The sequence below is a fragment of the Daucus carota genome, chromosome 2 (genome assembly GCF_001625215.2).
Source record: "Daucus carota subsp. sativus chromosome 2, DH1 v3.0, whole genome shotgun sequence".
NCBI classification, from domain to species: domain Eukaryota; kingdom Viridiplantae; phylum Streptophyta; class Magnoliopsida; order Apiales; family Apiaceae; genus Daucus; species Daucus carota.
In genome coordinates this window covers 50592169-50614446 of record NC_030382.2, presented here as the reverse complement: position 1 = coordinate 50614446, position 22278 = coordinate 50592169, and the positions used below count along the sequence as shown (strand labels likewise).

The window sequence follows — 22278 nt, the reverse complement described above, 5'->3', positions numbered from 1 at the left end:
AAGAGACGTGTTCTGAAACGAGAGAATATTATATTTTAGTGATTTAGAAAGCTTTAGTTTAATTTTTTTTTTTTTGGATTTTGTTATTAAAATAATTATTTAATAGATGAAAAACGAAATAAGATATATTTTAAGCAACATTTAATATATTTATTTACCTGATTATTCTTTTGTTTTAAAAATATATAAAACTCCAGGTACTATATTCTTCTGTTTTTCTCAAACCAATTTTGCAACCCATTCTTTTTGGCAAAATCAACAACCCAAATCTGGAAAGCCTGAAAAGAATAACTGGAACAATAAACAATATACGGATTCTCTTCAAGAAAAATAAAATAAACATGTCGAGATCCTTAGCCCGCACTTTTAGACTTTTTACCAATTATTTGGATTGGATGTATACTGTGGCCACGATTCTCTTCCTTTTCTTTTTCAAATGTAGAGTGTGGGGGGCCACCATTTTCTTCATCGACGATTCTCTGCCTTCTTCTGAAATTGCTCAAAATCACAGAGAAAACGATAAAGAGAATATTCACTGATTGGTTTACAATGATCCAATAGATTATAAAATAATATATTATTGTTATTTTAATTTATTATAAATATAATTTAATATTTTAATATAATAATTAGATGATGTGAAATCATTTCAGATAAATTTTCAACAGATACAAACAATATTATAAATTTGAAGTGTGAGAAAATCGCGTTGAACGGTTGGAGTGATGAAATTTTTGCTTATTTATCATTTTTATTTATAGCAATTATTTTTATATATTTTCAACCAAGTGTTTTAAGACAAGATTTTATCGGTATTTCAGCAATGTGAAAAATGTAAAAAAAATATAGTGATTATCATGCTTCTTTCGGCTGAATAATTATATAACTTTTTTTGTGTGTGTAAAAGGTTCGCTGAGCAACTTAAACATTTATTTATCTCCTGCTATGTTTTAATAGAAAATAATAAAAACATCTCCGGAGAATTAATTATATGATATTATCCTCCCTTCAATTATACTCCAGTTTCTCATAATTGTATATATCAAAAGATGAGTATGAGGCATTTAATAAAAGTGAGAAAATAAGTTATAAAACTATATTTTATAAATATATTAAAATACGTACTAAATAGTGTTAAAAAATGTATAAAAATGAGTAGGACAGAAAGAAAATTTAACATGTGATATAAATTATTTAAAAAGAGTCGGTCATTTCTTAGAAAATTAGAATTTCTCTTTCGTTTCTCACTTACAAGTAACAGCCAACATTTCTTTGTTTTATTTTTATAATTAAATATTCATTCTCTAATTTTTTTTCACACTTTCCTACTTTTTTCACATGATATTCTTACTAATAAATTAATTTTAGTACTACAAGAATAATAAGGAATCATCTAAGAACAGTTCATAAAATTGATCGTCAGACTGCTTATTATTTAAAATAATATATAATTTAATTTTCTAGATTGTTTATTATACATTAAGATAGTTCACACCCATACTGTTAGAGATACACATGTCCACATTTATTACAATTTTGAATTGATCCTCCGATCTGAAAATTTACTTGGTCCAACTAATCTCTTGTCTGGGAAGCTCAATAGCATTACAACAATTTCGACAGTTGATTTCCCATAAGAAATATTTGCTAGGTGTAGATGCAGTATCGCCTGGCTAGCGTCTCTGGAAGTTGAATGCTTTTATGGAGAAGGCAAATGTGAATGCAAAGAGAACTGCGAATCCAACTACAGCGAGTGCAACGGCCCATACTTTATCATGATGAAACCCAAAATAATCTTCGATGAAGTTCTGGACAGTTTGGTCTGTGTCTGAGAGGGTCTTGTCGTCAATGTCACCAAATTGTGATGCAAGCAGACCATATAAGGTGTAAGCAACTGGACATAGCCAAATATACCATCTCCACCATACTGGCGTAAGCTGTTGTTATATTAACAATTAACAAACATTAATATCTCTACTTTAACTTTTCTTTAGAAAAATATCAGTCATCTTAAAGAGGTAAAATATCGGGGTGAGGTACTAGAACAACTTACAGGTCGAGGGAGGAAGAATCCTGAAAAGAGATTCCAGAAGTTAAAAACTCCAGCACCAACGATAGCAGCAATATCGGCACTGGGAGTTATGGCCACAGCCATCATACCATAGAAGGTGAAGTAGAGAAAGGTGAAGAACATGAAGAACAAGTACCAAAAGAATTTCAACACTGTCCATTCAAATCCCATCATGGAATAAACAATAAGACCGTATACTCCAGTTTGGAAAAAGATATACGGGATTTCCACTAGAACCTGCAGAGCCAAATATGAGTTAATTCCCAAAAATATATGTTTTGACACTCACTATAACAACAGGTTTCAACTCGAGTACCTGCGCAAATGCATATGGCAAAGCAGAATACATTCCTGCAGCTCTTTCTCTATAAAATACTGTACGTTCTACAGCCACAACTGGCTGCACTGAATTAGAATTTTGGGATCCAAGGAAGAGGACAGCACAATACATCGAGCCCATTGCATTAAACAGATCTTGCCGACTATCCCTGCATACATATACTTGATTAAACGGAGACTATACTTTTGGGAGCCCTAGTACCCTATACTTGTAACTTACAATTTGGTTCCAAGGTCCCAGAACAACGACCCAAACAAAGTTGCTATAGCTACCGTGAAGATAAATCTCACTGCAGTATAGGATGTGTTTCGCCAATATGAACAACGTTGTTTCCATAAACAAGCCACACACTGGACCACGAAAGATTGGGAGTACTGACTCAGGAAGCTAATATCTGAAGAACCAGGACGAGGTGTACCTAAATCTCTGATAAGGGCTTTGTTTCTTCTGCATACACACACACACACAAGTAGGGCTATCATTATGAAGCAAAAGTAGCAATATTTTATATTCAGAATATATAGGACCGATAATATAAGTTTGCTTGTAATATGCAAAAAGTCTTGCAGAAGAACCTACTTGTACAGATCTGAGTTTTGGTAAAGTGCAGTAAAATCAACCCCTAGAATTAGTTCTTGAGAAGATGCAGTAACTTCTAGCATCCAGGTTGCCGGATTATATCCATCTTTGATTTTATTTATCCCTGGGATCGCCTTGAAATAAATAAATTATAAAGTCAGTACAATTATTCAAAGAGTAGTTCCCTGTGTAAAGTACATAGCCATTTCAAGAAACCGATAGGCAATTAATTCCTATGATATTTGCCTTTCTGTAAATATGGAAAAATTGATGAACATGCTAAAACAGCATGCTTTGTCTGACAAGGCACAAGAACCTGGAGACAGAGAATATCAAGTTACAACTCAATGCATCTCACCTCAAAGTATTTGATCAATTCACAAGAATGGTGACCCACTGGACCCACATATAACTCCTGTCCTCCTCGCTTCATCAGGAAAAGCTGCGACCCATGTAACAATAGGTTTTTAGTTTCTTTACAATTTACACAAAGCTAGGAAAAAAAGCTAATTCTAATTGTGGGCACTATCCTAGTTCTAGGGAGAGCAAACCTCGGTTCGGTTCGGTTTTGGGGGGTAAAACCGAAACTGTAAGTCCTCGGTTTTAAAAATTGAAAACCACAACCGCAATCAAACCGCCAGTTTCGGTTTCGGTTTTAAAACCGCAAAAATATAAAATCAAGAAACATACTTCCAATTCAAATAAATTAAACTAGTTAACTAGATTAATGATTAAGGAGAAATTTTGAAAATTTAGACAATCGCTTGAAAAAAGAAACTATTTATGTTATGTTTAACTGTATCCAATGAAATGAAAATATAAACAAAAACCTAATTATATAAATAAACTTAATGATACCATGCTTATAATTACTAAAATATTTGTTTGTGCTTATTCACTCAGAATATGATAATCATACTTATATCTCACTACACTACTCTACTGCATACATTTAACATATCTCACTACACTACTCTATTAGGTAGGTTATAGATATTCATCCAACGGCAGAAAAGTGAGTGTTAGTTAAGGGGTCCCCGGCACATGTATGACAGGGACCAGGACCCATAACATGAGGTCCCTCCTCACACTTGTTTTATATCTGCGCATAATAATAAGTGTACAAACAAATTCTATGTATGTATTTTCCAGTCTGTTTCTCAAAGGAACTATTACCTCGTCGAAAGCTTCAAATATGTCGATGCTAGGTTGATGGATAGTGCAAACAACTGTCCTCCCCGTGTCTACAGTATTCCTAACTGTTCTCATCACGATTGCAGCAGCTCTGGCATCCAGTCCTGAAGTTGGCTCATCCATGAATATTATCGAGGGATTTGATACCAGTTCAACTGCAATAGTTAGCCTCTTGCGCTGCTCAGTCGAAAGACCATTTACACCTGGCAACCCTACCAGCCCTTCCTTCAAGGTGTCTAGTTCAACAAGTTCCAGGACCTCGTTGACAAACATCTGAAAAATACCAAATCATATTAGCACAAGATCTTCGCTTCATGTCATGGTACTGTTCCTGTCTCCATAAAAGTTACAGCTTAGGAACATGTGTGCATTTATAAGCAGATAAACTGAACAAGGGTAAACTGCACTCCACTATATATATTTCAGACAGACCTTTCTTTTGTCCTTGTCAACTTCTGAAGGCAACCGCAGCCAGGCGGAGTAGAGCAATGACTCATACACAGTAACATGAGGCGAGTGGATGTCATTCTGCTCGCAGTATCCAGATATTCGAGCAAATGTCTCCTGCTTCTTTGGATAACCCGAAACAGTAATGTTACCCTCAATATGTCCACTAGTTTTACGACCAGCCAGAACATCCATTAAAGTTGTTTTGCCAGCACCACTGACACCCATTAATGCAGTCAGAACACCAGGCCTGAAAGCTCCACTTACACCCTTCAGAAGCAATAGTCTATTTTCGACAACACCCTGCTCTTTCATTTCCTGTAGGAGTAATATATTTGGAAAGCTTAGGTACATGTAGTTAGACGTTTACATACTTTTATATTGCTACTTATATTCCACTTTCTTATATGTACCTGTGGCATGTCAACAGAATATTTAATATCATCAAATGTAATAGAATGTGGTTCAAATGGAAGAACCATTCCTTTCCTTCTGTTCTGATTATTTTTAATCAACTCGGCAGCTTGTTCAGCTCCATCACTTTCCTCTGGTATAACAGCTTGAGGCCTTCCCAGAGCTGCAGGATACATTGACATATTAGTAAATTACTGTATTAGCTATATAAGAAAAGAAGCAGAAACTTAAAAAAAATATATAGTAGAACACTCACGGTTAAGATATATAAGTGCCATTGTGTACCCAAAGTTGAATATTAGAATGAATCCAACAAGGGCCGCAGTGCCTATCCAGTACCAGTATGAATATGGGAAGAAACCACGAGACTTCAAAACTGCAACCCCAATGGTCTCACTCCCATTTGAAGTTAACTTTGCAACAAAAATCATTTCTTATCAGTTTAGTGTCTAGAAAGAGCAGATAGTGGCACAAATCAAAATGAATGGTCAAGTACAATATGCTTACTTTGCTCCATTGATGGCCAAGAAATTCATTCACCGCAATGGCATTCATACCATACATCATTGGGGAGATGTAGTAACCCCATATCCAATAGTCCGCTACATCCCCTACAACATACAATATACGCAATAGGGTAAACACATGTAAAATGATAAGCAAGATGAGCAAAAACGAAAAGCGTCACTCAACAGACATGTTACTGTACCTCGAGCTAGGACGAATCCACCTAATGAAAATAGTACAAGCATTGCAAATCCACCAAATGTGTATGCTAGAATCATCGTCCTTCCAAGTGCCCCCACCATCCGGAATAGTGCAGAAGCCATCTGATTAATTAGTACGAATATCAGGTATTGTTTAGCCAATCTGCAATGAGAATCGACTATCATTTTTTAAGTATCACAGGTTCAAGAATATATCAGGCATACTTCTCTGAATGCAATTTGCTAAGTTAACTCATAACTGTTCTGATTTATTTGTTTACCTTCCAATATTCGGATCAAATCCAATCACATAATAGGTTAGGGATACCCACAAGCCAACTTCCACAAATGTCACCGGTATCTTGGTAATCCATGTTAAAAGAGTGTATGTCCATGTAGGAAAAAGAAGAAGGTCTCTTTGCTTGTAAAAGACAGGAAGCCTTACTATTGTCATGGCAAGATCTGCACTTCCATTAAACATGATCATAACAACACCAAAAAACAAAGCACCCGTGTATAACCCTCCTTCAGTAGTTGTATTTTGGTTTAACTCAGTTCTTAAGAACAGTGTCATGAGTGCCAATGCCATCACAGTAAGCTACAAAAGATTACAGGTAGATATCACTACTAACAATACAGGTATAGGCAAGACCAGACAAAATTACTGCATACAAACATAGAAGAAGATATATTATAAGATCGTGAATCTAAGAAACTCACTTGAAACAGCTTGAATACGTAAATAAATGAGTTTCTCTTCATTAGCAAAATTTCTCTAGCAGTCAAGGCTTTCAGTAGTTCAGTCTTGTTAATACCATACTTATCGGTGGTTAAAGCAGCTGGATGGCTTTTGCTTTTGTCAAATGAGGTTGCAAGATCATTTGTAACTTGTTGTCCGACATGGAATGACTGGAAAGCCTCAGCCAATTCTTTGGATGTAATAAATCTGTAAGGTTGATCTCTATGGAGCCAGTATTGTTTCTGATCTTTCTTTGACGTCACCTGTACCCAACTAATATTAGACTTGAAAAAAATAAAGCAATCTGTTATGCATATTGAACATGGCTCACGTACTTCTTGCAAGAAATCTGCAACACCTTTTCTTTCTGGGCATTTAAAACCTATAGATTCAAAAAAGTCAAGCACATGTTCACGGGAACCCTGATACACTATGTAACCATCACATAAGAGAATAATGTCATCAAATAGCTCAAAAGTTTCCGGAGCAGGCTGCAGGAGAGATATAAGAGCAGTTCCTTGCAGAATGTGCACAGTATGCTGCAGCGCTTTTACAATTTGAAAAGTTGTCGAACTGTCCAAACCAGTAGATATCTCATCCATAAAAAGTGCCCTCGCAGGTCCTACCAATATCTCACCTGCAATTAAAAATATAATTTCTTATCTTGTTTACTTCTGCCTATACATCATCTTGCTTGAGAGCTTTAAGTTAATTAAAATGTTTGTTTAACCTGTTGTAACACGTTTCTTCTGTCCTCCAGATATACCCCGGATCATCTGGTCTCCTACCATAGTGTCTGCACACTCTTCAAGTCCCAAAATCTGCAATTTCATGTGAGGCATAAGTTCATCCATTATTGTTACCTTTCCTCATTGTGATTTTGAAGACCTTATTAAAAACTTTGATACCTTCAGGACATAATCTATGACCACACTATCCTCTTGACCTACTGTTGATGCTGCCTGCAAGCGGAAACAAAGTTTTCACTCTTAAAATGAGGAATGAGTCGCATAAATTACTTTGATCCCACCAATTCATTCCATTCATACAGTGCAACAGAACTATGATATTTTGCGGGTTGAAGGTTTAGTGGAGGATATAGTGGAGGCATGTGTGTGCGTCTGTGTGAGAGAGAATAGATTCCTCCAAATACATTTAAAGAAATTCTGTTTTATCGATGTTCTATAATCATAGTCAAATCACAAATTCAAATATTATCCAGTAAACCAACTTCGAGAATGCCTTCATGATTACGGGATCCATCATCCAGGTTTTGGCAAACAAATTAACTGAATGGATCCAAATGAAATGGTCTAGATTAACTTATTTTCAGCTGTTCAGTTCTCTGCTAACAGCTATATTCTAAAAGGGAAAAATATATATGTAGATACGTGATTTTAAATAATTTTACTTAAATGTGCCCCAAGAGATCACAATATCATCTTTACAACTGTATTTTTACACTTTTCACTAAAACTGGAAAGTTAAACATCAAAAATATATTTTCTGAAATATAATACCCACAATTTTTATACCTTCATGAAGATGTCAACATCAGGATCAGGTTTAATATTTGCGTCTTTCTCTCTTCTTGCGAGCTCTGCCAACATTTCTAGGATGTATACACAAGTATTATACATAATAGCACCTTGCAAATCAATCTTCGAAATTTAAGCTCATTATAAATGAATAAGGAAATCAGATACGTATACTACTAACCATAGCTTGACCCGACCCCCTGGCATCTTCCAGAGAAAGCCAAAGTCTCTCTCACAGTCATTTCTCCTATGTGGACATCATATTGGCTTATATAGGCAGCTGACCTTTGAGGAACAAAATCTTGCATGCCATGACCATTGTAAGTCACGCTTCCAGAAGTCTAATATTGCATGTACATATTAAACGAGTTTCCAAGCTCATCAGTATGGCAAAATCATTTATCTAAGATCGACAAGGCTGTAAGAGAATCTATAGTTTGCTAAAAAAATTTACCTTAAGGGTCGGATCTAGCTTCCCGGCCAAAGCAAGCATGAGTGTGGTCTTCCCTGAACTGGGAGGACCTAAAAGTAATGTCATCCTATAACACACCACATATTAAATTAGCATCAGAGAACTATTTCTAAAATCACAAACTTAAAAAGAAAAAGAATTAAATTATTTGAATTATCTTGACGTCTGCACTAAAGCCTACCTGCAAGGCTTGATGACTCCACTAACATCTTCCAGGATGGTTAATCTCTTCTTTTTATTTGGAAGTATATGAAAAATGCTTAACAGCCCCTGTTCATGAGACAAAAAAATCAAGCGTGCCTATGAATGTAGACAACCATGTGACAAGAAATCGAAAAAAACATATGTGAGGATTCAGAGGTAAATTTAGTAAGGCTGTTGAAGTCATGCGTTTAAATCATCCCCTCTTCCCCTTCCCTTATTCTTACAGGTAAACATTGAAATCATATGTTATCTAAATAAAAAAGCAAGTGTCTGCACATATATTATATATATGTGTTGATACCTCCAATATATCAAGATTGAAGTTGATAAAAGATGGCAAAGCTCTGCTCCCCGCAAAAGTTTCTGCTTCAACATGCAGATTCTCAAATTTAACTTCAATTGTGGGCAACTGCACTCCGACCCTAATAACATCATACCATCGACGATCAGAAGAAATGACCCAAAATTATCAATGAAATGACAAAATTCAAGATATCCAACAGAAATAATAATTACCTGTCGATTCGATCTCGGAGCTTGGACAATAACTTCTCGTTATCTTCATCAATCACCTTTACAAGCCTCTCCACTAAATTCTTTCTCTGATGCATTCCGAGAGCATCAATATCAACTTCTTCAAAGCCACCACCTTGTGATCCAAGAAGTAAGCCTTTCCTCAACCTATCAAAAGTAGGCAGCCTTTCAATAGAAGCCCATTTCAAAGCCTCCTCGTCATCTTCTTCATCTCTCACAGATTTAGAAAAAACACCGATACCCTGATCTCTCCATAACGAAGTACTACCACCCCTCGAACTTCTTATACTATGACTTGCATTGTATATATTTGCTCCGTCCATCATTATACTCATTGCTAAGAACCCGGAACTCTTGTAAAAAGGCAAAACCTTCTTATTAGGCCAAAGAATGTAAACTGGACGTAGGTTTCTTCTGAAACTCTCAGTATAGACTCATGTGCATCTTATCTCTGTATAGAACATTAATATGGAAAAATAGTTATCGTACAACGTAGTAGTGAGTATGGGATGTTGTAATATAGACACTTGGAGATACAAGTCCCCTATATATATAAAATAAAATAATATTTTGTTGCACAGTTTTGTTCAGCTCAGTGATCAATTATACCATGTGCTGGTATATTTGTAATTCGTTGCTGCACTTACCAGTGGATACCTCGGCATTAGAAGCTTCTATAATTTGAACATGTATCGATAATATTGACAAGTAACAAATTTAATTATGTGGTTAACTTTAAAAAACAACTATAAAATGGTCGATTGTTATATTGTTTTATATTATTCCAACAGCAAGTCGGCAATAGAACAATCAGAGAACAATTTAAGGATTGAGTTTCAAGTGAAATTGAATTGACCTCATGACTTAATACTACAGTAGGATGTTTCATTTGAAAAAGTGTGAACTGAATTATTGAAAGCCCTTAAACAATTAACATGTCAAAAAGCTTAGCCGTCAATTTTAGACTTTTTTACTATCTTTGATGTGGATGTGTATGTATGGATGTAAGTGCTGACGATTCTTTCAGTCTCAACGAAAATAATGTGGTGATTGAGCTCAATTATTTTTCTCCACTGTAGACAAAAATATCTTGGAAAACAAACTAAAACAAAAATTGTAACAATACAATTATTAGTTTGAGCTTAGGAGAGAGAAGTAAAAGATATTTAAATTATAAAATCAGCTAGGGTATAACTAAAATAATAATTTATAGTAATTTAATATGACATGTAACATATAAGTTATTACAATGTGATAACAAAAATAAATCTTATAAAATTATTTTATTTAAATAATGAAATTATTTTTTATTTAAATAAAAATTATAAAAATAAAATAAAATATTCAAAATTGTGCATCCTATTTTCTAATAAATATCTGTATCTTCATAGTCATATGATATACGACTCTACTGAAAATATATGGCCTGTAAAACACACAGCATGATACAATATAGACGCACAAGTAAGTCAAGAGTTAATACCTGCGGGAATACTGAGGGGGCGTTTGGTTGATGGTTAATGAACCCGGTTAACGAGAATCGGAACCTAATACCCATATATTGTGTTTGGATTAGTAAAATTTTTGCTTGGAATGGGACCTCATTCCGGTAAATCAATACCTCCACACCCCTTGTATTACCATTTCCCATACCCCATTCCCATTTCCCATTCCCATTCCCACCAATCATCCAAACACCCCCTGAGATGAGCAAGGTCAAAATTCTCCGCGGCTGGAAGTTGAACCCATTTAATGGAAATTGCAGAAGGAAGTGTGGATCCAACTACTGCAACTGCCCAAACATTATCGTGTTCATACTTGATATTATCTTCCATAATTATCTTGACAGTCTGGTTTGCGTACGTCGGTGAGTGTCTTTTCGTCAGACCATACAACGCGCAAGCAACTGGACATAACCCAGAGTACAATCTCCAAATACTCATATTTCAGATTTGAAGTGTTTTAGGGGTCGTTTGGTTCGGGTTTTTTGGTATCAGATATGAGCTGAAATATTTCTTTCATCAAACTCATTCTTCAAACCAAAAGGTATGAGATCTTCATACCCAAGGGCGAGGTGGGTATGAAACATAGAGTTTCATGAATCAAACTTCTTTCTTTTTATTTTTATTACTATTTTTATCATTTCAGGTAGATTATTAATACAAAATGAAATTAATGACTCGAATATATATATATATATATATATATATATATATATTATAATATTTTAAATTAATTACAATTAATAACTCATAAATATTATAATTCAACCATATTCATTCCACCACTCAACCAAACACCTGATATCAGAAATGATACCTCAAACTCATACCAGCTTAATCCGATTCCTCATTTCAACCTCATACTCTCTCTCCAACCAATCGACCCCTTAGATGCTCATTCCAACCCCATACCCCTTCTCCAACCAAACGACCCCTTAGATGCTCCATACAACGGATTCAAATAGGGTTTGGATCTAAAAAGGTTAACTTTGAAAAAAAAATTGAGTTATATAATTTTTAATAACAATAATATATCAATTCATAATATACTAATAAATAATATTATCTCATACTTTTAACATTAAATCATATTAAATTAATTTATAATATAAATAAACGATAATATTTAAATTAAAAATATATTATATAGTTTAATATAAAAAATTGATCACTAAAAATATTGATTATTTTTTTAATTTTAATAATATTATAAATGGTACTCCCTCTATCGCATGAGCTTGTTAAAGTTCACTATTTGCACCTATTTTGAGTCTAGTATAAAGTTCAGTTTTATAATATTTTTTAATTTATTTTTTTTTAACAAAAAATTAAACATCAAACTTTTATTCAGAAATAAAATATCATGAAACTTTAAATAGGTTTTAAAAAGCGTGTTAAAACTAATGTTAACCATCCAACGGGACGAATGGAATTTATTTGCGTATATATACAATTGGGATTGGAAGGCACGATCCCCAAAATTTTATAAAATCCTTTTTTTTCTTGTTTATCCCAAAAAATTGGTCAAATTCCCGATCTGAACAGAACGAAGATCACATGAGGATTGAGCGGGACGGGATTACTTTTTGCCTGGAGACGGTCTATGAGTAGGGAAAGAAAAGTTGGAAACGCTCTATGAGTAAATTTATATTTAACAATTATTAAAAAAATTAAAAATAATTGACAGACAAATTACAGAAAAAATTTGTGTCCAGGTGTCACCTGGCATCGTGTAAAAAAAGAGTTTAACTAATTTTGACATTTTATACTATTAAAATCAAAGAAAAATAACAATAATATTAAAAAATATTTAATAATTTTTTAAAATCTCAACATAGATATATAATTCACAACTTTTTGTTTGGTCATAATAGCATGGCAAGAAAATTTTAATAACTCAATAAAAAATTATTAGTACTTTTTACCCACATATATCGACCTTGTTACATTTAATGTAATTTTAATTATTCAAATTATATCTCGCTAAGATGAATGTTTAAAGTTAGGAAAAGTAGATTTTTTTGCTAATCAACTTATAGCGTTTTTAGAAACTTACCACTCAACTAATTTATTTTTTCTTTTAGTCACTAATGTTAGGTTTGGTTTGTTTTTTTTAGCCACTAACTTAGGTTCGGATTTGATTACCAGTATTATGATAATTTTTTTTGTCACTAAACTTATTGCGTCTTTAGAAACTAACCACTCAACTATAATTTTTTTTATTTTACTCACTAGTGTTAGATTCGGGTTTTTTTTGTCATTGAAGTTACGTTCGGATTTAATTATTAGCATTACATATTATGTGTAGCATTATTAAAATATAGTGGTAGTCTGTAATATTTTGATAATTTGATATATGTTTGTATTTTTATATATAGTACTTTTTATGTCTACAAGGCCGTTTACCTTGGATGATAAGAATGTTATACGCATTTTATGGCCTTTAAAAGATGTAGTTTCAAATTTAACTTTATTTTTTTTTTCCGAATGAAAATTTAGCGTTTGAATTTTTACACACAAAAAAATCACGAAAATAAGTTATGGAACTATGTTTTATAAGAGTTTTAAATACGTGCTAAGCAGTAGAAAAAACTGTAAACTGATGAGAGGGACGGAAGGAGTAATAATAATATAAAATGATGTATTATATATAGAGGACAATCATCGAAAATTAAGTTTTCCTCTCTATTTATTTATCTTGAAAATTGTAATAAGACAAATTTATTAAAATTTTTAAAGATAAATTTAAAAGAGATCTTAGACTAAGCTAGTCGATTGAAACTTTAATAGCGAAAGGTGATGCGTCATATCACTCAATTACAATTTATCTTATGAGAGGAGGTCAATTGTTTGAAGTCATTAATTTCATATTCATGATTTATTGAATTTTTGGAATCTAATTATGATTTTTCTTGATTTTAATTTTCATCGGCTCATTTTATATTATTATTGCTATATATAAAGATATAAACATACGACACATCATCAAAATATTACATACTATCACTATGTATAAATGATGCTACAAAAAATTATTAAAATGCTCGTAATCAAATCCGAACCTAAGTTGGTGGCTAAAAATAAAACCAAACCTAACATTAGTGACTAAAAGCAAAAATAAATAAGTTGGGTGGTAAGTTTCTAAAAACGCTATAAGTTGAGTTGCAAAAAAATATATTTTCCCTTAAAGTTATAGTTGCTTTCCATTTTAGTGAAGAATTTGATTTAAATCTTATTTTACAAACTTGTTGTATATTGCTACTCTTTTTTTTTTTTTGAGGAAAAGTATATTACTACTCTATGTTTTATAAATAAAATTTATTAAAAATATAATATTCTCGTTTTAGACGGATTACAAGATCTGGGCAGATTCGAAAATCACTGCCAGGTCGGGGAATACCACTTCCTGTTGTTAAATTTTACCTAACGCGCATCCTAGTTGAAGATGGGATGAAAGTTGCAGAGCTCTAAATTAAGACGACCTGGAAACCATATTTAATCCATTCATGTGTATATCACACATTTGAAGTCTGATGAAATTATAAATGAGAATCCATACGTAAAGGAAACCAATATTTGCTTGCTTTATTTGCTAACCTCTGGGAACTAGCTAGGCAGCCTAATAGTATTACAACCTGTTGATATCCCATTAAGATCAATCAGCAAATTATGCTAGGAGTAGATGTAGCATAGCCTCCCTAGCGTTTCTGGAAGTTTAAGGCTTTTATGGAGAATGCAAAGGTGAATGCGAAGAGAAATGAGAATCCAACTACCGCGACTCCAACAGCCCATACCTTGTCATGATAAAATCCGAAATAATCTTCAATGAATTCCCGGACTGTTTGGTTTGTGGTTGTAAGGCTCTTGTCTTCGATGTCTCCAAATTGTGAGGCAACCAGACCGTATAAGGTGTAAGCAACTGGATTTAGCCAGACATACCATCTCCACCATTTTGGCGTGCTCTGTATCAAAAAACTGTAATATCAATCTCAGAATCTTCGAGAGATAGAATATTGGGTTGAGGTATTAGAAGAACTTACTGGTCGAGGAATATAGAATCCTGAAAAGAGACTCCATATCCCATAAAATGCAGTAGCAGTGATGGCAGCAATTTCGGCATTAGGAGTTAAGGCCACAGTCATCATGCCGTATAGAGTAAAGTAGAGAAAGGTGAAGAACATGAAGAACAAATACCAAAATAATTTCACCACTGTCCATTCAAATCCGATCATCACAAAAACAATAAGACCATATACTCCACCTTGAAAAAAGATATATGGGAGTTCCACTAAAACCTGGGTGAGGATGGGGATATAAATCAATCTTCATAAAATGTTCGATATACACAAGCAAACAGAACACTGCAACAATCAAAAGGCTCAACTTGAGTAAATTGATCACCTGTGCAAGGGCATATGGCAAAGCTGAATACATTCCTGCAGCTGTTTCTCTGTAAAACACAGTGCGTTCTACAGCCACAACTGGCTGCACTGAAGCAGCATTTTGGACCCCAAGGAAGAGGCAAGCCGTATACATCGAACCCATTGCATTAAACAGATCTTGCTGAGTATCCCTGCATACATATAATTGACTAAACCGAGACTATACTAAAAGTTTTGGACTTTTAAAAAGTCGGTAACGTTGTTACCCTGTACTTACATTTTGCAACCAAGGTCCCAGAACATGGACCCAAACAATAATGCTATAGCTACCGCGGTGAGAAATCTTAGTGCAGTATACGATGTGTTTCGCCAATACGAGCATCGTTGTTTCCATAGACAAGCCAGACACTGGACCATGAAAGATTGGGAGTACCGACTCGGGAAGCTAATATCTGAAGAACCAGGACTTGGTGTGCTTAAATCTCTAATAAGGGCTTTGTTTCTTCTGCAATATATATACACAAGTGGAGCTATTATTATGCAGCGAAAGAAAATAAGGAAATGAAAGTCCAGCAAATGGAACAGTGAATTTTCACAATAGGACAATATCAGTTTGCTTGTTTCTCTATTGAGCGCTTTGTTTCTTCTGCAATATATATAGAGGTGTAGAGATATTATTATGTAGCAAAAAAAAGGGAAAGGAAAGAATAGTCGAGTACATATTTCAACAATATACAAGACAATATCAGTTTGCTAGTAATATGGAAAGAGTCTTGCAAAAGAGCCTACTTGTACAGATCTGAATTTTGGTAAAGTGCAGTGAAATCAACCCCCAGAAGTAATTCTTGAGAAGATGCAGTAACTTCTAGCATCCAGGTTGCCGGATTATATCCATCTTTGATTTTATTTATTCCTGGGATCGCCTTTGGAAAAATTAAACTATCAAGTCAGCATAACTGTTCAAATAGCACTTCCCCGTCTGAAGTACATTGGCCATATTAGGAAATTCCATATGCAAATAATTTTAAGAACATATGCTTTCGGAATATTTTTTCAGAGTATGCCAAAAAAAAAAGTTTTGAATGATGGTGCACAACTCGGAGACAGTAAATATCAAAGTTACAGCGCACAATCAATGCACCTCACCTCAAAGTATTTGATCAATTCGCAAGAATGGAGACCCACTGGCCCTGCATATAACTCCTGTCCTCCTCGCTTCATCAAGAAAAGCTGCGACTCGTGTAACAATAGCTTTTAGTCTCTTTACAGTTTGCTCAGAGTTGAAGAGAAAAAAAAAGAAAGAAGCTAATTCTAATTCATTATGTTTAGAGAGACTGGCTAAAGATATTCACTTTCTTCCAAATGGACCCCTTCTCATCTCTCCAAACTTTATCTCCAATTGTCATAAAGGAATCGATTATACGACTACATGCACATGTATATTATGTTTAAGCATATCCATATTGGTGCATGTGTATAACAATGAAAATTAATTTTGTGTTTATATGTTATAGGTCCGTTTGGGATTACCTCGTCGAAAGCTTCAAATATGTCAATGCTAGGTTGATGGATAGTGCAAACAACTGTCCTTCCCGTGTCAACAGTGTTCCTGACTGTTCTCATCACGATTGCAGCAGCTCTTGCATCTAGCCCTGTAGTTGGCTCATCCATGAATATTATCGAGGGGTTTGATACCAGTTCAACTGCAATAGTTAGCCTCTTGCGCTGCTCAGTCGAAAGACCATCCACACCTGGCAATCCTACCAGCGCTTGCTTCAAGATGTCTAGTTCAACAAGTTCCAGGACCTCGTTGACAAACATCTGAAAAAGAACGGAAAATATAGTTCTTTGCTTCATGTCATGGTACTGTTCCTACTTCCTGAACTCCATAAAAGTTACAGGTGAGAAACATGTGTGGACTATAAACAGATATGCTTAACAAGAGTAAACTGTGCTGCACTATATATGTTTCAGAGTTCGGACGGACCTTTCTTTTGTCTGTATCAACTTCTGAAGGCAACCGCAGCCAGGCTGAGTAGATCAAGGACTCGTAGACAGTGACATGAGGCGAGTGGATGTCAATCTGCTCACAGTACCCAGCTATTCGAGTGAATGTCTCCTGCTTCTTAGGATAACCAGAAACAGTAATGTTACCCTCAATATATCCACCAGTTTTACGGCCAGCCAGAACATCCATCAAAGTTGTTTTTCCAGCACCACTGACACCCATTAGAGCAGTTAGAACACCTGGTCTAAAAGATCCACTTACACCCTTCAGAAGCAACAGTTTATTTTCTGCAACACCACGCTCTTTCATTTCCTGTACGAGTTACATATTTTGACAGCTCAGGTACACGTACTTGGACATTTACCTACATTTAGATTGCAACATATGTTCCAATCCTTATAAGTACCTGTGGCATGTCAACAGAATATTTAATATCATCAAATGTGATGTAATGTGGTTCAAATGGAAGAACCATTCCTTTCTTCTTGTTCTGATTATTCTCAGCCAACTCAGCAGCTTGTCCAGCTGCATCACTCTCTTCTGTTACAACCGCTTGAGGCCTTCCCAGAGCTGCAGGGTACAATGACATTTAAGTAAACTCTTAGCTATCATGTCCTTAGTTAAAAACGGAAATTCCATTTTAAGAGTACTAATCAACCCTTATAAAAAGGGAAAAAGTAGAACACTCACGGTTAAGAAATGTAAGTGCCAATGTGTACCCAAAGTTAAATACAAATTTGAATCCAACAAGTACCGCAGCGCCTATCCAGTACCAGTATGAATAGGGGAAGAAACCTCGAGATTTCAAAACTGCAACCCCTATGGTCTCACCCCCATATGAAGTTAACTTTACATAAACAATGATTTCTAATCAGACTAGTTCTACATTGAGTAGATAGAAGCACAGTTGGAAGGAAATGGTTCAAGTATATGCTCACTTTGCTCCACTGGTGACCAAGAAATTCATTCACCGCAATGGCATTCATACAATACATCACCGGGGAGCTATAGTAACCCCATACCCAGTAGTCCTTCACATCCCCTACAACATTATAAAATTCAGGAAATAGGGTAAATACATGTCCAAAAATAAGTAAGATAAGCAACAACGAAAATCGTCACTCAACAGACATGTTACTATACCTCGTGCCATCACAAAGCCGCCTAACGAAAATAGTAAAAGCATTGCAATTCCACCAAATGTGTTTGCAAGTATCAGAGTCCTTGTCAGTGCCCCAATCATCCGGAAGAGTGCAGAAGCCATTTGGTGTGCTAGTAAGAGTATCAGGTAATGTTTAGCCAATCTGCAATGAGGATCAATTATAGTCATATATCACAGGCCATGAATATATCAATTATACTCCTCTCAATGCAAGTAGGCAAGTATCAGAACTGTTCTGATTCATTTGTTTACCTTCCAACATTTGGATCAAATCCAATTACATAATAAGTTAGGGTTACCCACACGCCGACTTCCCAAAATGACACGGGTATTTTGAGAATCCATGTTGGAAGAGCGTATGACCATGCAGGGAAAAAAAGGAGGTCTCTTTGCTTGTAGAAAACAGGAAGCTTTGCTATTGTCATGGCAAGATCTGCCATTCCATTAATCACGATCATAACAACAGCAAAAAACAAAGCACCCATGTACAACCCACCTTCAGTAGGTGTATTATGGTTCAACTCAGTTCTTAAAAACAGTGTCATCAGTATCATTGCCATAACAGTAAGCTACAATTGATTAGAGGTACAATTAAGATAAGATTATTTCAAAGCATACAAACATAATAGAAGATATGTGTAAAATATCGCGGGGTAAAGAAACTCACTTGAAACAGCTTGAATAAGTATACAAAAGAGTTTCTCTTCATAAGCAAAATTTCTCTTGCAGTCACGGCTTTAAATAGTTCAGACTTGCTAACACCATACTTATCAGTGGTTAAAGCAGCTGGATGGCTTTTGCTTTTATCAAATGAGGTTGCAAGATCATTGCCAACTTGTTTTCCGACATGGAATGACTGGAAAGCCTCAGCAAATTCCATGGATGTAATGAATCTGTAAGGTTGATCTCTGTGTAGCCAGTACTGTTTCTGATCTTTCTTTGATGTCACCTGCATCCATAGATGATTTCGACTTGAGAAAAAAGAATATTATTCTTTTACTAAGCTGCTACTTAAGCAATCTGTGAAGCATAGTGAACATGGCTCACTTCTTGCAAGAAATCTGCGACACCTTTCCTTTTTGGGCATTTAAAACCCATAGATTCAAAAAAGTCAATCACGTGTTCACGGGAACCCTGATACACTATGTAGCCATCAGATAAGAGAATAATGTCATCAAACAGCTCAAAAGTTTCCGGAGCAGGCTGCAGGAGAGATATAAGAGCAGTTCCTTGCAGAATGTGCACAGTATGCTGCAGCACTTTTACAATTTGAAAAGTTGTCGAACTGTCCAAACCAGTAGATATCTCATCCATAAAAAGTGCCCTCGCAGGTCCTACCAATATCTCACCTTCAATCAAAAATATAATTTCTTAGCTTGTTTCCTTCAGACTATACATCATCTTGCTTGAGAAAGCTGTAAAGTGTTTGTTTAACCTGTTGTAACACGTTTCTTCTGTCCTCCAGATATACCCCGGATCATCTGGTCTCCTACCATAGTGTCTGCACACTCATCAAGTCCCAAAATCTGCAATTTCATGTGAGGCATAAGTTCATCCAGTGATGCTACCTTTCCTCAGTGTTACTATAAAGACTGTATTACAAGTTTAAATACCTTTAAGACATAATCTGTGACCACACTAGCCTCTTGACCTGCTGTTGAAGCTGCCTGGAAGTGGAAACAAGGTTGTCACTCTAAAATTAAATAAAAAGTCGCATAAACTACTTATCCCAACAGTTCATTCCTTTCATGCACAACCGAACAACTATGATTTTTCATTTCATCTCTTGGCATCAAAGAATATTATAGCGGAGGTGGGGGGTCATCAGCCAGGTTTTTGCAAATAAATTAACCGAATGTATTCAAATCACAAGATCATCTCTACAACAGTATTTTATGATTTTGTAATATATTGACTCGGTTTAATCAAGAGTTATTTATCTTTTACTTTTTTGCTGTTCAGTTCTCTGCCAAATTTTAGAAACAGTGTCAAGGAGGAAAGAGATTATATATATGGAAATAGGTGTTTTAGCTAATATTACTTCAATGTGGCCTAAAGTTAAGATCACACTTTTCAGCAGAACTGCGAAGTTTAACATCATAATTATTTTGTAAGATTTTAATATTCACAACTTTATACCTTCAAAAAGATGTCAACATCAAGATCAGGTTTAATATTTGCGTCTTTCTCTCTTCTTGCCAGCTCTGCCAACATTTCTGGGAAGTATAAACATGTATTATGCATCAAAGCACCTTGTGTTTAAAGCAAATCAATCTTCCAAATTCAAGCTCATTATAAAGGAATAAAGAAATCAGATACGTTTACTACTAACCATAGCGTGATCCTACCCCCTGGCATCTTCCAGAGAAATCCAAGGTTTCTCTCACGGTCATTTCTCCTATATGGAGATCGTTTTGGCCGATATAGGCAGCCGATCTTTGAGGAACGAACTCTTGCATGCTGTGGCCATTGTAAGTCACGCTTCCAGAGGTCTAATATTGCATGAACATGTTAAATGAGTTTCCCAGTTCAGCAAGAATGCAAAATCCTTCAGCTAAGATTGACAAGTCTAATAAAAATTTACCTTAAGGGACGGATCTAGCTTCCCAGCCAATGCAAGCATCAGTGTGGTCTTCCCTGAACTGGGAGGACCCAAAAGTAATGTCATCCTATAACACACCACACATATCAGCATCAGAGAAGTTTAAATTATTCACATTCTCTTAATTAAGACTACCTGCTAGGCTTAAGGATTCCGCTAACATCTTCTAAGATAGTTAACTTCTTCTTGTTTGGGAATATATGGAAAATACTTAACAGCCCCTGTTCAGATCAAAGGTGAAGAATTATTTACCGGTGATTAAACATTAAACAAAACTTACATTAAAAAAATTAAAATGAAGAAGCAAGTGTCTTCACGTAGGTGTTGATACCTCCAATATCTCAAGATTGAAGTTGGTAAAAGAAGGCAAAGCTCTGCTCCCTACAAAAGCTTCTGCTTCGACATGCAGATTCTCAAATCTAACTTCAATTGTAGGCAACTGCAGTCCCACTCTAACAACATTATACCAACCACAATCAGAAGAAATGTCCAAATTTCATTTAGCATTAAATTATCAATGAAATGACAAAATTGAATACTCCATCCCTTCCCCTGAATTGTATACATCCCCTAAATTGTATACATTAGGGACGGGGAGGAGACGCGTCACGCACTTTAATGCTCCTGTAAAATGTAATTCTATAACTTTTTTTAAAGATTTTCTTAGAAAAAATCAATTAAAAATAAGTTATGAAAATTGTGTGAGCCGAGCAATAAAAAAAATGTATAGAAATGAGTGGGTGTAAAAGTAAATACCTGTCAATTCGATGTCGGAGCTTCAACAAGAAGTTCTCGTTGTCTTCCTCAGCCACCTTTACTAGCCTCTCCAGTAAATTCTTTCTCTGCTGCAGTCCAAGATGATCAATATCAACTTCATCAAAGCCAGCACCTTGTGATCCAAGAAGCAAGCCTTTTCTTAACCTATCAAAAGTAGGAAGCTTTGCGAGAGAAGCCCATTTTAAAGCCTCTTCATCATCTTCAACATCTCTTGTTGATTTTGAAAAAACATCTAGACCCTGATGATCTCTCCATTTTGCAGTACTACCGCTTGCCATTTTTTCCCTTCAACTTGTTATACTATGACTTGCATGTATATATTCGCTCACAAAATTAAACTCAACTCACAACTCTTTTATAAATCAAAGACCACGTTGTGCATGTTTGGTAACCAAAAAATTTATTTTCTTAAAGAAATGTAACTTTTTATGATTTTTGTGAATATAAATATTAAAGAAATATTTTATATTAATTATTTAATAAAATATAACAGCTTAAGGTAAAAAAAAATTGTTTTTCTTTCAAAGATAAATCCTTATGTTCCTTTATTTGGCCAAAGTATGTCAGAATTAAACGTGAGTTTCTTCCGAAACTCAGTACACAGTA

At 34.9% G+C, this 22278-nt stretch overlaps 2 protein-coding genes across 2 annotated transcripts; both read right to left on the bottom strand.

Moving 5' to 3' along the window:
• Positions 1-1403: 1403 nt before the first annotated feature.
• On the bottom strand, positions 1404-9818 carry LOC108207924 (pleiotropic drug resistance protein 1-like). The gene is made up of 23 exons (XM_017378357.2): positions 9222-9818; positions 9007-9127; positions 8683-8771; positions 8484-8568; positions 8211-8370; positions 8027-8103; positions 7400-7453; positions 7222-7312; positions 6827-7128; positions 6473-6754; positions 6034-6350; positions 5755-5915; positions 5553-5656; positions 5302-5458; positions 5045-5208; positions 4617-4949; positions 4167-4457; positions 3349-3432; positions 2991-3124; positions 2631-2858; positions 2388-2559; positions 2054-2308; positions 1404-1937 (listed from the first exon to the last, which is right to left on the bottom strand). The coding sequence occupies exons 1-23, from the start codon at positions 9572-9574 to the stop codon at positions 1674-1676; spliced, it is 4278 nt and encodes a 1425-aa protein (XP_017233846.1). The 5' UTR covers positions 9575-9818; the 3' UTR covers positions 1404-1673.
• A 4417-nt stretch (positions 9819-14235) lies between these two features.
• On the bottom strand, positions 14236-22077 carry LOC108207922 (pleiotropic drug resistance protein 1-like). Its single transcript, XM_064088017.1, has 23 exons — positions 21652-22077; positions 21227-21347; positions 21031-21116; positions 20878-20962; positions 20626-20785; positions 20433-20509; positions 19907-19960; positions 19729-19819; positions 19341-19642; positions 18961-19242; positions 18546-18862; positions 18275-18435; positions 18070-18173; positions 17822-17978; positions 17538-17701; positions 17111-17443; positions 16654-16944; positions 16270-16353; positions 15913-16046; positions 15401-15628; positions 15143-15314; positions 14782-15036; positions 14236-14703 (listed from the first exon to the last, which is right to left on the bottom strand). Exons 1-23 carry the CDS (start codon positions 21948-21950, stop codon positions 14440-14442), a joined length of 4221 nt encoding a protein of 1406 aa, XP_063944087.1. The 5' UTR covers positions 21951-22077; the 3' UTR covers positions 14236-14439.
• Between the last annotated feature and the right edge of the window lie 201 nt (positions 22078-22278).